An 18279-nucleotide genomic window follows, 5' to 3' on the forward strand; every position below is an offset into this window, starting at 1 on the left:
CAGTATAATCTTCTAACTGATGCATACCATGTGACTGGACTGGCCTACAAGTTTTTATTAACACTGTCCATCACACAAGTAGCCTGTGAGAGAAGATTCTCAACAGTGAAGTTCTTAAAAAACAGGCTCAGAAGCACTTTAGCCCAAAAGAACCTGGGAGTATACACACTCATGTGCACTGAGAAAGAAATCCTTATGTCTTTGGAGAATGATGTGATTCTAAACAAGGCTGTAGAAACCAGTTCGCTGCTCAGACATTCGTTAATCCTTTAAAGTTAGTCATGTGTTCATGAAGATACAGAGGAAAAACATTTTACAAGAAAATTACACTGTATAACAAACAAGCAAAGAACAATGCAAATATTTTTGTTTTATTTAAACTATTTGTGGTTAAAGGTTGGATATTTAGAAACGTAAAAGCACAGAAGGAAGAAATTTATGTTGTCATAAAATACATTGTTTTTGACAGTGTGTCATTGCGTCATTGTGTGACTCATTTGCTTACTTGTAAAAATAATTCAGAATTTGTAAAGTATTATTTCCTTTAGTTGGTAAGTGATATTTAAGAAAAACATTGCTGGAGAGGATAATGTAATGCTTTTATATATAGAGGAGGACCGGAGCTTGAAGTGAATATGCAACCACCCATGTGAAAGAAAGGGTGAGCTGAGAGTTTTAAAAATAATATGTGGGTCAACACTGTATATAGTGGGCCCGGCTGAAAATGAGTCCCACTCCGGCCTTGTGCCTCATATTGTATGGATAAATGTCAAAAAAGGATGTTAACCCGCTGGATGGTTACCAATAGTGTTTTAGCAGCTTCGAACCGTTAACTACTCAGCGGTCAGCCACCAGCAAGTCAACAGTTGGCCACCGACTGTAAACTCTGCCGGCTTGCTGCTGTTCCCGTCACCGTCGGTCTGCTGACTGGCAGCATGCCGCACCCAAAACAAACAGCGGACTGATAGATCCTTACGGTGACAGGACAGGACGCTGACGTCATAAGAGCGACGGAAACAGTTGCGCAGTCGCGTGACAGAGTCTAGCTGCGGACTTGCTGTCACTACGGCGCGAACGTCAACTAGCAAATCGAGAGAGCTCATTGGGTCCGTGTGGAGAAGCAGAAACGTAAAAGTGAGTTTGTGTAGAGAGAAGGAATGACACAACAGCAGGAGACCCAGTTTGCAGTTACCGAGAATCTATTCCGAGTAATTATTGTGTCGTGCGAGCTCTACTCCGGTCTCAGAGGAGCGGCCCTAGGGGTTGATGAGTCAACGCTGGTTATTTGTACGACTTACTTCAGAAAACACCGTCTCGGAGATTGTCACCAGCGTTCAGAATGGTCCGTATCAGACCTTACATAGGCTACATATCAAACGAGTGACAGCGTTCTAACGTGTAAATGCCATTTCTAGTTTTTTTTTAAATCGTCTTCGATTCTCCGATTGGCTTCTTTGACGGCGGATAGAAAACGTGCATTTTGTTTTAAAACCTCTCGCATTACACGAGAGCAGTCCAGCGGTTGACCCCCTTTTTCTTTGGTTGTGTGGGCACTGCACGAGTGCAGACCGAGTATGTCGATAGGCTTACTTTGTTCATTCAGTCACTTGTTAAGTTTTTCCGCGGCTCACTTCAATAACCAATAACGATTCTCCGTTCGTTTTTAGGGTATAAACTGGCTCCGTCTCTCATTAATTTTCATTTTCTCCCAGGCGGTATTTGGCCTTATTTCATTGTACACATTAGGTATTCCCGGGCAGACATAGGCGGTTATAGACAGGGGCCACTGCCCCTGTAGAATTGGCCCTGGCCACGGCCCCGGCCCCTGTGCTGAAGAGATAAAATTGTAATTAATTACTTACGGTGATGTTCTGTGCCCCCCCTGGTAAATTTGGTCTGGAACCGCCACTGCAGGCAGATACTCATAATTAAACAGTATATCGAGTGCTGGGCTTCTCAATTCAATTTACACGATCGTGCGTGGCATATCTGAAAAATTTAATCTGAAGCACGTTTAGCTCATCTCGTGGAAATGATGGAAGGGAGATAAAAGGTATTACTCCTGTAATTTAGGGTGACTGAATGTACATTATTTAGGAATGATTTGTGTGAAAGAAGTGTGATGAAAACTATATAATGGACTAAAATATATATAGAGTTGTTCTGAGAAATATAAAGTTCTGGGTGGGTAATCAAATTCATGTGCTAAAATCATTTTTGATGCAATAATTGTAATTTATGTTAAAATCATAATAACTCGATTCTGTACTGTTACCAAGTGTGTGTGTTTTTTAGTTTTTAAAGTGTGGAATTGCACAGTGAGCTACATAAACACTGTAACGTATTGTTACTTAGTTTGGATTCACAAATGTGCGTGTAATACTGCATTCATGTGTTTAGTGTGGAGTTGTGGAAGTTCCATTTCCCCCCAGTGTATAATTTATGCTGGCATCCAATGTAGAATTAATTTACATCAGTGTCTTTGCTGAAACCTATAACGTTCTATAGTATGTCTTAAAGGTGGTTTAGTTGGTTTTCCTAATAGGATCATCAGAATGTATTGAAAGATCTTTGTTAATTGACTGCACTGTTTTTAAAAATAGGCATTTAAGAATAAGTTCAATATTTGCCAAATGTTTTTATACTGCCCCTAAAGTTTAGTTTAGCAAAAGTAATTGTTTAGTCACATCTTACAAGCTCTTTTCCTCATTGAATTGGATTAAGGGGGTCTCCAAATGTTAATGTTTCAGGTCTCAGCAGGTTTGACAAACAACAAATATAATTTTTCCATCAATTCATATTCTGCTGTTTATCTGGGTTCAGGTCGCTGGGGTAGCAGTCTAAGCCATGATGCCCATACATCCTTACTCCTCGCCTCTTCCTCCGACTCCCCTTTGGAGGGTTACTGGGGGAAGGGAGGGGGGGGGAGTCCCAAGCCAGCTGAGAGAGATGATCTGTCCAGCATGTCCTGGGTTTGTTCCGAGGTTTCTTCCCAAATGGATATGCAGAAACGCCTCTCTAGGGTGACATCCAGGAAGGATCCTAATCGGATGCCTTCCTGCACCACCTCAAATCGCTTCTTTTGAAGTTCTACTTTGAGTTCCTCCGGATTGTCTGCACTAACCATCCAGTGACATTTCAGTTCTGATATTAATTGTAGTTTTTAGTTTTTATTTTATTTTATAGAATCTATATATTTATTTCGTTCTAGTTTTCAGTGGAGTCAACAAGTTTTATTTAGTTTTGTGTTTAAAATGTTAGTTTTTATTTTATTTAGTTCTGGCCTTTTTACATAATATTAGCACAATTTAAAAAATGTTTTGAAGCAAGACCCCAAACGCCAGCCTATGTATATTTCAATGCAGGCTATGTTTTAGTCAACAATGTACACTCAAAGTTCATAATGCCGTTAAACACAGCTTGACTATCAATGAGCAAACAGATGAAGTGGCCTAATGAGTACAGTCCACGAGATCAAATGTTTCAGCCCAAGAAACCAGTCTGTGCAAGCACGTTGCTGTTAAGCTTTAAACAAGCACGAATTTTGAGACATCTGTTCATGTTGCAATGACATCCGTTGCACAGATGGCTACACAGTGAAAATACGCCTGTGATGTAGGTGCACAGATGAGGTCCTCGGCCACTGGCGCCAGCAGGCTGTAATGTTGCTTACCTTCTCTCTTTCTCTTCTCAGCTTTAGTCTTGTTTTCCTCATCTAAAAACTTAAAATCGTTGGATGATGTCGAGCTAAATAAGCCTTCAGATTCATAATATTATTCCCACTAAATAAAAACCCGCACTCTTTTTCATCTTCTCACACGCTACATTTGTTTTTATCATCTGCGCTGTAATTAAAGTATTCCCATATGTTACTTTCTCACTTTCTATCCACAAACATCTGTGCAAAACTCGCCATCGGCAACCACACGTGCTTACTGCTTCAACCCGACGAGCCAAATGTGCTCAACAAACAAATAATGGTCCTTTATGGAAGTTGCGCCACGTGACTGTAGTAAGCCCAAGGTACAAGATCACTGCATAGTGAACAGCGCGACGTAACTGAACGCTCAGGGCAACCAACAAACAACCCCTCTGCACGACTGAACCGGATTGAATGAAAATGCTATCGCTATTCTCATTTTAGTTTGTTCATATATCACTGATTTTTATTTTTAGTTTTTCTGTTTGCCTTAATTTCAGTTCTCGTGCTTGTAAAACGAAAGACAATATTTTTAGTTTTAGTTCTCGTTTTTGTTATGAGAATATCACTGCTTCTCACCCTATCTCTAAAGCTAAGCCTAGTCGCACAGTGAAGGATATTTACTTCTATCGCCTGTATCCGTGATCTTGTTCTTGATCTTGTCACTACCGACAACTCCTGACCATAGATTGTGGGTAGGAATATGGATCGACCAGTAATTCAGCACCTTTGCGTTTCAGCACAGCTTCCTCTTCACAACTGTCCAGTACAATGCATGCAGAACTATGGACACAGTGTCGATATCCTACTCCCTTCTTCCCTCACTTGTGAGCAAAATTCCAAGATACTTACACTCTTCCACTTGAGGCAACACCACATCCCCAACCTGGAGAGGACACTCCACTCTTTTTTTTGGCTGAGCACCATGACTTTGGACTTGTGAAGCGGCCGGGATGAGGATCAGCACCTTCATTTGCCTACAAACAGCCTCCCACACTAGCTTGGGTTCCTTCCCCAATCTACAGCAGAGTTGCCTCATTTAACATATTTGAACACAGGGATCTTTTGGTACCAGTTTTGCCCATGTAATTACCAGAAGAGTCTTCATCTACTGACCGTGTGTCCTACTGTGGCCTGTAATATTGGAGTACCAGTTTATCAAGTCCACAGCCTACAGGCTACTCCACTCTTTTGAGAGCTCTTTCATTCTATCTCTGTTATTTTTATGATAACTTTATGCTGACGCAGCAGGTATTTTTGGTGCAAGTCCATGAACGTGTGCATGCATTTAGGATTGGCAGGAAATCCGTGGGGTCTTTTTATGCTATGTACATGTGGTTCTTATTGCATTTGGACTTTGCCGCTTTTTGTTATATCACTCAGTGAGTGACCTAACATTGGCCAGGACTATGCTGTAGTTTCAAGTATGCATTCTTGTCAGTGATTGTTAGCCATGATCATATCTGAAAGGGAGACTAAACCTGGACCATCCCAGGGCTGCTGCTGCTTGCTGGGAGCTTTCAGATTTGTACATTTGGGAGTGCCTATTAACATAATACAAAATATTATTATAAGGGGTTTCTGGTGGGACGTTGAACCTCTTAGAGGGTATTTGGGTTTGAATAAACAGACGGAGGCCAGCCACTGGGAATGTGTCCTAGACCCTTATACAGTGGGTAGTGTCAGGAAAGAACTTTATTATAATATGGAAATGTAAATTGAGGGGTGTAATTTACTCATGTAAAAACTGGGGAACCCCAACAGGTTCATGAACAGGGGTTCAAAGAAGTATCGTATATACTCGCGTATAAGTCAGGTCTTAAAACCAGAAAAATCGATCATAAAATCAGACCCCGACTTATACGCCCGTTCAAAAATGCGACACTTAGTTATTTATTTATTTTTTTTCATCTTCTTACTTTCTCCAATCGCACACCAGTTTCTCAGGCACATCGAATTTTGTTGCGGCAGCGCAGTTACCAATTTCTTTCGCTACTTCAACAATGTTTAATTTAAAACCAGCTTCATATTTTTTTCTGATCAAATGCTGCAATGTAGATAAGGGATGCTCTTACGGTAAAGGTGTATGAGGGTGTGAGATACAAAAAAACACAAATCGGTGCAAATGTCACTTCGGAATAGTTCAGGTATTACAGTGTGGTTACGTAGGCACAATGCATTGAAAAAAAAGTCAGTGTGCTCAGTGGTTACTCTCTCAGGTGGGCATTAGCATATCATAATCTCTTGGACCAATAGTTTTCCGCATTCGACTTATACGACTGACATTATAAAATACCACAAATTATACGGTAAAAGCAAGCCCCGACTTATCCATGGGAGAACACAAACACGATATAATTAGTTAAAAATGAAAGGTGATGTCAGAGTTAATTACAGTATATCGATCATTACACAGTGTTAAGAGTATTCACATATAACAGAACAGTTATAGTACGGTGATTATCGTATTACGTTTCATATTGTTTTGGCAGGATAAAGCTCTTTAATTTCATCTACCTTTGCCTTTTCAAAAGTGCACAGTCCATTTCATGATTATGAGACTAGTTTAATATTAAAGTTGAACATAGAGAAGAAGAAGCATAGCCTTTATTAATTAAACTTGGAGTAACTTCTTAATTTATAGACTAGCAAATTGTACTTGCAAAAAATTCACAAAAATAAAAGCATTAATGAAATGATAATGAGGGAGAGAAGAGCATCACCCATTACAGTAAGAAAGGAGATTATTTTAATAAGTAGATAGATAGATATTTTTTATTAATCCTCAAAGGGAAATTCACATACTTCAGCAGCAGCATACTGATAAAAACAATATTAATAAAAGAGCAGTGCAAGTTTAAAAAAAATGCAAGCTGGAGAGTGCGAGGCAGGTATAACAGTCTATAATCTTGTATAGTGTTAACATTTAACCCCCAACCAAACACCCCTCCCACCCCCAACTCCCAAAACCCCGGGTAGAACTGAAGAGTCGCATAGTGTAGGGGAGGAATGATCTCCTCAGTCTGTCAGTGGAGCAGGATGGTGACAGCAGTCTGTCGCTGAAGCTGCTCCTCTGTCTGGAGAGGATACTGTTTAGTGGATGCAGTGGATACTTCATGATTGACAGGAGCCTGCTCAGCGCCCATCGTTCTGCCACAGATGTCAAACTGTCCAGCTCCATGTCTACAATAGAGCCTGCCTTCCTTACCAGTTTGTCCAGACGTGAGGTGTCCCTCTTCTTTATGCTGCCTCCCCAGAAAACCACCGTGTAGAAGAGGGCGCTCGCCAGAACCGTCTGATAGAACATCTGCAGCATCTTACTGCAGATGTTGAAAGACGCCAGCCTTCTAAGGAAGTATAGTCAGCTCTGTCCTTTCTTACACAGAGCATCAGTATTGGCAGTCCACTCCAATTTATCATCCAGCTGCACTCCCAGGTATTTATAGGTCTGTACCCTCTGCACAGTCACCTCTGATAATCATAGGGTCTGGGAGGGGCCTGGGCCTCTTAAAATCCACCACCAGCTCCTTGGTTTTGCTGGTGTTCAGGTGCAGATGGTTTGAGTCACACCATTTCACAAAGTCCTTGATTAGGTTCCTATACTCCTCCTCCTGCCCACTCCTGATGCAGCCCATGATAGCAGTGTTGTCAGCTAACTTTTGCACGTGGCAGAACTCCGAGTTGTATTGGAAGTCCGATGTATATAAGCTGAACTGGACCGGAGAAAGCACAGTCCTCTGTATCGCTCCTGTGCTGCTGACTACAATGTCAGACCTGCAGTTCCCGAGACGCCCCATCTCTGTCAGCTTGTCACTAAGGAACCGAGGCTGGATGGTGTTAAAGGCGCTAGAGTAGTCCAGAAACGTAATTTTTACAGCACCAGTGCCTCTATCAGAAAAGGATCAGTGTAGCATATAGATGATGGCATCCTCCACTCCCACCTTCTCCTGGTATGCAAACTGCAGAGGGTCGAGGGCGTGGCGGACCTGTGGCCTCAGTTGGTGAAGCAGCGGCTGCTCCATGGTCTTCATCACATGTGACGTCAGAGCGACAGGCTGGAAGTCATTCAGCTCACCAGGACGTGATACCTTTGGGACAGGGGTGATACAAGATGTTGGAGAGTGTAAAGAAGCAGTTAAAGAATGTTGAATTCCATAGTGTCCAAGCTTTGTGAAATCAAGAGCGGCTATGTCCAAATTGATTAGTACACAAAGAGGCTAAATCTGCATTTTTTGTGCTGTTTGTTTTTTCTTATTGTACAAAGCTCACACAATCACTGAAGAAGTCTAGAAAAGAGTAGGACAGCAGGCAGCGAGTTCAAAAAAAGGCAGAAGGTGTTAACTTAAGAGCGTTTGGTTCAGTTTGGAGGTCATTCTGTTGTGCTCTGCCCGCAGGTGGGGGATAAAGGAGGCTGGCGTAGCAGATTTACCAATGAAGGAGATGTGCTCAGCTGACCTGGGAACTCCACAGCGCTATAAATGTGAAGAGGGGACCTTGAAAGACAAAAATAATGATGAGAAAAAGAAGAATCTCATGCTCCATAGGAACCTGCTTTTCATAGATCCCATGGACATTAAGAAAGAAGACAGTGAGAGCAAATCTGTGCACTGTCAGCTGGGAAGTCTTGGAATTAAGGAGGAGTGTTGTGAATTGCCGCCAGTAATTATTAAAGAAGAATCTGAGCCAACATCTATTAACGTTTATAAGCAGACAACTGAAAATGTAAACAGTATCAAAGAGGAGGCTATCGAATCAGAGTCTGTGTGTCCAAGTGAATCAGGCCTTCCTTTGAGCAAGGACCGTAGTCTACAGCATCATTCTGTTCATGTAAAGGCTGAACCTTTGGAGTCTAATGTGAAGAGGAGTGAGAAAGTATTGTGTTCAAGTCATTCTGGAGAAAGTAAGTATAAATAAAAACATGTCACCCTTAGTGCTGGGCGGTATGAACAAAATTCTATATCACGGTATTTTTCAAAATTATACCGGTTTCACGGTATTCAACGGTATTTTTTCCCCATGCATGAGTGGATGTTAACCACATTTTCCTCTGCAATTACTGCAGAAGGCTGGCTAAGAATAACCTATTCCACTGTCATGAGCATTGTACAAAAATAAACATTTTAATGTGCACACAAGTATTAATGCAGGTTTGCATGGCCCCATAAAGTGATAGTTTTCACGGGGGTGGCACTAATGAAGAGAAGGAATCACATTGCATGACAGTTGCAGTCAAAATATAGAATCTTTTTATTGAACAAATTTTGCAAACAAGCAAAAATTTTGACCTCACATTGTCAATTATCCAAAGAGGCATTTAGACTTAGTCAAACATCCAGAGGTGCTTGTCAAAAGTTGTATTGCACTGACCATGTCTTAGAAAAGGAATAAATAGTAAATATTTTTTGTAAACCAGCTACACTTTCTGTTAATGTTAACAATCTCTGTCCACTTACACATTAAAGTAACTTATTAAACAACTTTACCATCATTAAACTGCATAATATTTAAACTAATAAATAATAACAATAAAATAAGTAATAGTGCAACTTCCAGTAATAATACTATTACTTCAGGAGTTCAAGCCCAGGTGCATTACACAGTATTCACCAAATAAAAATAAAATAAAACAAGTGCAACTTGGTGAGACTTCTTTACAACTGAACCATCATTTAGGCAAATTGCATTAATATGACCTTGCTTCAAGCTAAGCTATATACATCAATAATAAATCTGCAACTTGCATTTATAATGCTATTTGTGGTATTGCCCTATGGAAGCGTATTAGGGCCACAGTGAAGAAAAAAAAACTATATGTCAAGAATAAAGTCGACAATGTTGACTTTATTCTCGACATTTCCAGTTTAATCTTGACGCTTATGTCAAGATTAAAGTTGACATTTCCACTTTATTCTCATAATTTTGTCATTAAAGTAGAATGCCATAAACTAAACCTCATCCTAAAATCAGTGTTTAATTTACTAGGTTTTCTCAAACTCCGTCATAAGTTAATGTAGCACATTAAATGCTTTGTTTAAGTGTTCCCCAACCCAGTTTTAAATCACTACGCACTTCTTAAACTGACTTCCTCCGCACTAAGAGGAGGCGCAGGCAGGAGTCGCCCCACAGATGGCATTCACTTTGTGATATTCCTGCTCGCTGAAAATTTAGAATGCTAAGATAAATACTTGATATAATTTTCATGATGAAATGCATTAAAGCAGGTATTAAACATGCATGGTAGTGAGGCGGTAGTGCTGCTTCCTCGCAGTAAGGGGTCCCCAGATGTACGTCCAGTGTAGAGAACTTTATGGCAGGTGTGACGAGGCTTCAAAAAACTGGATGTATGAATGGGTATCGCACAGGTTTAACTGAAATATCGTGTAAATGTTGGGTTTGTGATCTGGTGGTCGGAGACACGAACACAGGATTAAATGGATGTTCTTCTGATTGGGCTTTCTTTATTGCATACATGCTGTCTGTATTTGACATACCAAAACCCGAGTTCCTAGCCTTCCTTTTTCTTTTTCCACATAACCAATCACCACACGATAAACGTTTTTGTGAAATTAAAACTGTTATAAACTTAGACCACGGAGTGTTCAGACATTTCAAAAAATCTTCGTTATACATGTTTAACTAGGCCATCCATTCAGGGTTGCGCCCATCCCAGCAAGCATTGTGTGTGAGGCAGGAGCAAATCCTGAACGAGGCACCAGCACATCGCAGGGTGAATACGAGCAACACATACATTAGCAGGGTCAATATAGCATAACAAAACCCCACATCCTACATGACTTTGAAAGGAAACTGAAGCACGCCGAGTAAACCCACCAGAAAAACATGCAAATTCAGGGCAGGGAACACCCGGGACCCCTTTGCTGCAAGGCAGCGGTGCAACCTCCACACCACCATGCCCCCATGTGATTAATACATGCTTTAATGCATTTCATCATGAAAATTATATAAAAGTATTTATCTTAGCATTCTAAATGTTCAGGGAGCAGGAATATCATGAAATTAATGTATTGTGTGTGGTGAGCGCTGCCTGTGCCTCCTCTTAGTGCAAGAGGAAGTCAGTTTAAGAGGCACGTAGTGATTAACATGGCTCGGGGAACACTTAACACAAAGCATTTAATGTGCTACATAACTTATGACAGGGTTTGAGAAAATCTAGTAAATTCAATATTCATTTTAAGATGAAGTTTAGTTTATGATATTCTACTTTAATTATAAATTACGAGATTAAAGTCAGCATGTGGACTTTATTCTCATCATAAGCATTGAAATTAAAGTGGAAATGTCGAGAATAAAGTCAACATGTCATCACACTATTACACAGTACCCAGGTACATTACACAGTACTGGAAAAAAAAATAAAACGAGTACAATTTGGCTTGCAGTATTATCCAGTAGTATAAAAACAGTATTCACACATTTGAATATAATGCTCCACATCCAACCTTTTAAAACTAAAGTATCTCCAGACAACACAGACAGCTCCTTTTTTTCAGCAAAAGTTCTTCTGTGTCATCATGTTCAACTTTTATCGTCTGCTACAGCTTCAGTTTCAGAATGTTCTCTGTCTATTTTCACCGCTCAATACCTCCACTAACGCATGTACTCTGTTGCATACGTGTTTAGCGGTGAAGCAGTGAAAAAGGTCCCCCTTAAACAGTTTTTCTGCTGCACCATGTTCCGAACGTTCTTTAGGCTATTTAAACCGGTGTTGTGGTATAAGAAAAATCCATATCATAAAAAAAAAGTTTTTTGGTATGAACTGGTATACCGCCCAGCACTAGTCACCCTATTGACTGCTATTGTGAGACTTTTTTTTTTTAATCCTCTCTCTCTAGATATATATATATATCTTAGATATATCTCTACATCTACAGTTAGGTCCATAAATATTTGGACAGAGACAGCTTTTTTCTCATTTTGGTTGTTCTGTACATTACCACAATGAATTTTAAATGAAACAACTCAGATGCAGTTGAAGTGCAGACTTTCAGCTTTAATTCAGTGGGTTGAACAAAAAGATTACATAAAAATGTCAGGCAACTAAAGCATTTTTTTAACACAATCCCTTCATTTCAGGGGCTCAAAAGTAATTGGACAATCGACTCAAAGGCTATTTCATGGGCAGGTGTGTTCAAGTCCGTCGTTATGTTATTATCAATTAAGCAGATAAAAGGCCGGTGAGTTGATTTGAGGTGTGGTGCTTGCATGTGGAAGATTTTGCTGTGAACAGACAACATGCGGTCAAAGGAGCTCTCCATGCAGGTGAAAGAAGCCATCCTTAAGCTGCGAAAACAGAAAAAACCCATCAGAGAAATTGCTACAATATTACGAATGGCAAAATCTACAGTTTGGTACATCCTGAGAAAGAAAGCAAGCACTGGTGAACTCAGCAACGCAAAAAGACCCGGACGTCCACGGAAGACGACAGTGGTGGATGATCGCAGAATCATTTCCATGGTAAAGAGAAACCCCTTCACAACAGCCAACCAAGTGAACAACACTCTCCAGAGGGTCGGCGTATCGATATCCAAGTCTACCATAAAGAGAAGGCTGCATGAAAGTAAATACAGAGGGTGCACTGCAGGGTGCAAGCCATGCATAATCCTCAAGAATAGAAAGGCTAGATTGGACTTTGCTAAAGAACATCTCAAAAAGCCAGCACAGTTCTGGAAAAGCATTCTTTGGACAGATGAAACCAAGATCAACCTCTACCAGAATGATGGCAAGAAAAAAGTATGGAGAAGGCATGGAACAGCTCATTATCCAAAGCATACCACATCATCTGTAAAACACGGTGGAGGCTGGCAGTATGATGGCTGCCAGTGGAACTGGGACACTAGTGTTTTTATTGATGACTAGCCAACCCAGGGCGTACCATACACCGCATAATCAGGCCGGTTTTTTAATGATTTTTAAGCAGAGGGAGAAAATTAACATTTGAAAAATCGGTAATGTAATAAATCAGCAAGAAAAGCAACATTGTAACAATGCACGGAACGAACCAACACACAATCGTCCGTGACTGAAAACTGGCACACCATCCTCGCGCCTTCTCCTGTCAGACGTAGGGATTGGGGTGCACGGTGCGGAGTGTGGAACGGGAGGAAAGGAGAATGACGTCTATTCAGCTCCGTCCGTCATGCTAGTCTGCTGATTTCTCGTTCAGTATGCATTGCCCGCTCATCTGCCCACCTCCAACTCGTCACTTGAGTCGCCGTCTTTACATAGTCTAGATGTACCTGTGAGTGACGTAGACTTTTCATTGCTCTGTGCGGTTTTGGCTGCTATTCTATATATAATCCACCAAGATACCCGACCAAGGTAGTAGCGAGGTGAGAGGGGGGTGTGTACAAAGGGTTGGGACGCAACCAGTGGTAGTGTATGAGTCGCACTTAGTGAGAATTCCACAGTTTGCAGCCCGAATGGGGTTCAACGGACACACGTTCAATGTCATGCATAACTATTTATCGAATGCTAAACACTTCTGGAAAGACACGGTTGTCTAAAACGGGTTGTTGTGAGAATACAACAGTACGCGAATGAAAAGATGGAACTGTAGACTTTTCATTGCTCTGTGCGGTTCATATATATATATATATATATATATATATATATATATATATATATATATTCCAACCAAGACACCCGATCACGCTAGTAGCGAGGGGGGTGTGAACAAAGTGCAGGAGCATCTAAGAAGACGCATGTTTATCGCGGATGCGAATTGCTGTATGTAGCGTGTAAAACAGTTTGCTATGGTGCATGCGGGCGTGTGTCGTAACCGAAAACTCGGTTTTTAAAGACTGCCTACTTCATTGTGTTTTAACCTCAGTTGTAAAGAAATGTTTTAAGGACCTCATGGGATACCCTTCGGTTTTGGTTGCTTTTCTATATATAATCCACCAAGATACCCAACCACGGTAGGAGGGGGGCGTGCACAAAGGGTAGGGACGTAATGAGTGGGAGCGTATGAGTCACATTTAGTGGGAATTCCACGGCTTACCTACGCCTCTCTGTGCTGGGTAGACACAGGAGCATCTAAGAAGACGCATGTTTGTCGCGGATGTGAATAGCTGTATGTAGCTTATAAAATAGTTTGCTATGGTGCATGTGGTCGTGCATCGTAACCGAAAAGTTGGCTTTTAAAGACTGCTTACTTCATTGTGCTTCATCCTCAGTTGTAAAGGATTGTTTTAAAGATCCCATAGGATACCCCTCGCAAACCGTTTCACACGCTGCATATGGCGATTCACCTCCGCGAGAAACATGCCTCTATGAACAGTCAACGTAGGTGACATTAACCTGACCTGTACTGCATGTGTCCTCTACGTCAAACAAATATAAATGACGCCATTTTTTCTGTGTCGTTGCATCCAAATTGGTGGGCGTGGCCCTGCGAGTTGTCGTCGTATCCAATGGTCTTGGTGTTGGTGGGCGTGGCTCTTCCCTGCGTGCGCCATAGGTGTCTCACTTGGCGGCGGCTTAGTGAATCCACGCCCCTTCCGGCGTGCTTTCCATGGTTGTCTTGCCTTAGTGAATTATATATATAGATGTGACACAGGACAGAAGCAGCCGAATGAATTCTGAGGTGTTCAGAGACATACTGTCTGCTCAAATCCAGCTAAATGCAGTCAAATTGATTGGGCGGCGCGCATTTCATGATACATATGGACAATGACCCAAAACATATAGCCAAAGCAAACCAGGAGTTTATTTAAGCAAAGAAGTGGAAAATTCTTGAATGGCCAAGTCAGTCACCTGATCTTAACCCAATTGAGCAGGCATTTCACTTGTTGAAGACTAAACTTTGGACAGAAAGGCCCACAAACCAACAGCAACTGAAAGCCGCTGCAGTAAAGGCCTGGCAGAGCATTAAAAAAGTAGGAAACCCAGCATCTGGTGATGTCCATGAGTTCAAGACTTCAGGCTGGCATTGCCAGCAAAGGGTTTTCAACCAAGTATTAGAAATGAACATTTTATTTCCAATTACATTTGAGCCCCTGCAATGAAGGGATTCTGTTAAAAAATACTTTAGCTCCCTCACATTTTTATGCAATCTTTTTTGTTCAACCCACTGAATTAAAGCTGAAAATCTGCACTTCAACTGCATCTGAGTGGTTTCATTTAAAATTCATTGTGGTGATGTACAGAACCAAAGTTAGAAAAAACTTGTCTGTGTCCAAATATTTATGGACCTAACTGTGTGTGTGTGTATATATATATATATATATATATATATATGTATGTGTGTGTGTGTGTGTGTGTGTGTGTATGTATATGTATATATATATATATATATAAAATATATATATATATATATATATATATATATATATATATATATATATATATATATATATATACACACACACGGTACTCCAGGCGGACTGCCATCTAGCATTCCGGGGGAGGTAACATTCTGCCCACGCTTGCTCCCCTGGTCCTTCTAGCGTGGAGGTGTCCTGGCCGGTCAAGGGCCCCGGCCATTCTCCACTAATAAATATTTATTAAAAGTACCGGAGTTGGAGCATAGTTTTGGGTTTATTTTAGTTGTTTAGTTTAGCTGTTGCTCATCTTCTAAAATTGTATTATTTACTTAAATATTTACATTTTTGTATTTCTGCAGATATGCAAGGGGGTGCTTGTGTCTCTCTACCATCATTTATTGAGTTCTATCTTCAGTGCAAGCCAAAGCAGACAAGTCATGACGGAAAAATGAAGACAATGAACTCTGGATCGGAGATTTTAATACCAGACGCTTTACAGGGTAGATCTCAAGCCACTGTGGAACTAACTTGGACTGACACAATAAACACTGAGCAAGAAGTGCAAAGTTCAAATCCAGAAGATCTGCATGTCTGTGATGATTTAAGGAAAACTGTTATATGCAAGCATAAACAAAAAGATGACGGGAGAAGTTGTGTAACAGGGGGGCAATATTGCTGTTCTGACTGTGGAAAACAATTTTCTAGTAATAGCCATTTTCAGAGGCACTCACAAATTCACACTAGAGACAAGCCGTATTGCTGTTCTGAATGCGGAAAACATTTCTCTACACGTAGTTACCTTCAGAAGCACTCAAAAATCCACATTGGAGAGAAGCCATACTGCTGTTCTGAATGTGGTAAACTTTTTTCTACAAGTAGCTATCTTCATGGACACTCAACAGTTCACACTGGAGAGAAGCCATATTCCTGTTCTGAATGTGGCAAACAATTCTCCAAAAACAGCAGCCTTCAGGCCCACAGAAGAATTCACACTGGAGAAAAGCCATATTGCTGTTTTGAATGTGGCAAACGATTCTCCGTAAATAGCCATTTTCATAACCACAGAAGAACTCACACTGGGGAGAAGCCATATTGTTGTTTAGACTGTGGCAAACGATTCACTGTCAGCAGTAGTCTTCAGGCCCACACGAAAATTCACACTGGAGAAAAACCATATTGCTGTCCTGAATGTGGGAAACGATTTGCAAAGAACAGCACTCTAAATATACACACAAGAGTTCACACAGGAGAGAAACCATATTGCTGCACTGAATGTGGAAAACGATTCACCATGAATAGCAGTCTTCAGGTACACATAAGAATTCACACTGGAGCAAAGCCGTATCGGTGTCCTGAATGTGGCAAACAATTCTCTGTGAAAAGTCATTTTCAGACCCACAAAAGAATTCATACTGGGGAGAAGCCGTATTATTGTTCTGACTGTGGAAAAGGGTTTACCACAAATACCAGTCTTCAGAACCACACAAGGATTCACACTGGAGAGAAGCCATATTGCTGTTCTGACTGTGGCAAAAGATTCTCTGGGAGGAGCAGCTTTCGTACACACAGAAAAATGCATGCTAAACAAGCACAAATTAACCCCAACCTTTTCACCTTATGCACAGATGGAGACAGTGCAGCATGCTAGGCAGCATAGATAGGTTATGAAATATTTAACAAACAAAAAGAAACAAACATCTGGCAACAGCACACATTTTGTGGTAAAAGTACTGACTTTCTGTTCCTGTGACCTGTGAATAAGGGATTAACATATAACTAGCTTAGCACACGTAAAAGAAGATCAAGAGACAATCAAGCTGCACAAGATAGGTCAAGCAACAATAGAGAAAATGGAAAAGCAGACATTTTTTTGATTCTAACCAGCAGAGTTAGAAAAATGAACTCCTCTGGCTCCATGGTTGTGATGGATAAGCTTGTACACCAAAGATACAACAAAGTTTCCAGACTCCATACAGGGAAAATCTGCAGCATAAGAGATTACTAAATCAACATTACAGAGACACCTGGACTGCATCCTAGACAAATTCCTGGAAAGTTAGGAGCTACACAAGGCTGCCCAATAGAACTTTTCAGGGTATTCTAGATCCTCCCCTGTGAACTACAACAGAAGGCATCACTTTGGACAAGGCAAGAGAAGAGCCCTTTCCAGAAATCTAAGAGAATATCCGCAAACCACCATTGACTGAGGTTTATTCTTGTCTTGACTGTGTGCACAACAAACCATGCCGGAAAAGATAAAAACTGAGAGGAGCCATGCTGCTGTTCTGACTTGGGCAAACCATTTGCCCAAATTAGCAGTCTTTAGATCCACACAGAAAATTCACATTCGAGAGAAAGCACATTGGTGATCTTAATGTGGAATTCAGTTCACCAGTAGTGGTACTAATTTTCAGGGGTGTGTTTCCCAAAAGGTTTGTTGTGCTAATAACGTTGTCATTTCCATCTTAAAACTGATGGTTAATTTACAGGTGTTTTCCAAAACCCAGTATAAATGAAATAGCATGGCAAATTCTTTCTAAAGTATTTTGTACCCAATCTGCTTGTAAACTGCCAAGTGGCTACCTTTTGCACCAATCTTAGTGACAGATAAAGATCATCAGGCAGAGCACATTAAATTTACATCTTAGTATATCTCTGAAAGTTTAGAATACTAAGATTAATTTTTGACAGTATGATTTCCATAATGTAATGCACTATTTAAAGTTCAGTATTTTTCATGTCCAAGGTCTGTTTTCATAACGGTGGTATATATAGTAATATGCCATGGGATAAATGTGATCTTGCAGCATTTTTCTTTTTTATATAATTTAAGTAATACTATGCCGGTTGTAGTTTTAAAGTGCATCAGTCCACATGTACAAGGTTTATAACTTCCAAAATATGTTTATTTTTCAAGGCAAGAATGTTCTCAAGTATCGATCAACATATTGGGCTTGCAAATAACGTAAACAGTGTATCCATGACTTTTGTGTGTGTGTGTGTGAGATTCTGCCATTTTAACAGAAGTCGGACTGTTCTCCTTATCCATCTCTATGGCATCCTTTCACCCCCAGGGGTGTGAGTTTCTGTAGCTTTTTTTTTTTTCTTCATCGATTCAGAAAATTAGGAGAAAATATTTTTTTTTAACTATTCAGATAAATATATCAGACTAAAGAAGCAGTCAGCAGTATCATGCTAAGCAGTTCTGGACACATGTATGATTTTGTGCCATTTAACTTACATATTTATATGAAAACATGATTGCTGTGAAAGGATCAGTGAATAAAAATTAAT

The 18279-nt window shown here is 40.5% G+C and overlaps 1 protein-coding gene across 1 annotated transcript in view; it reads left to right on the forward strand.

The window, feature by feature from the left end:
- Positions 1 to 1036: 1036 nt before the first annotated feature.
- The window catches only part of LOC120534636 (zinc finger protein 665-like), a 78401-nt gene continuing 61158 nt past the window's right edge, over positions 1037 to 18279 (forward strand). The window contains exons 1-3 of the mRNA XM_039762228.1: positions 1037 to 1134; positions 8095 to 8600; positions 15345 to 16631. Of these exons, the coding sequence (XP_039618162.1) occupies positions 8132 to 8600; positions 15345 to 16631 (1756 nt within the window). The 5' untranslated portion in view covers positions 1037 to 1134; positions 8095 to 8131. The remainder of the gene's footprint in view (positions 1135 to 8094; positions 8601 to 15344; positions 16632 to 18279) is intronic.

The sequence above is a fragment of the Polypterus senegalus genome, chromosome 8 (assembly GCF_016835505.1).
Source record: "Polypterus senegalus isolate Bchr_013 chromosome 8, ASM1683550v1, whole genome shotgun sequence".
NCBI classification, from domain to species: domain Eukaryota; kingdom Metazoa; phylum Chordata; class Cladistia; order Polypteriformes; family Polypteridae; genus Polypterus; species Polypterus senegalus.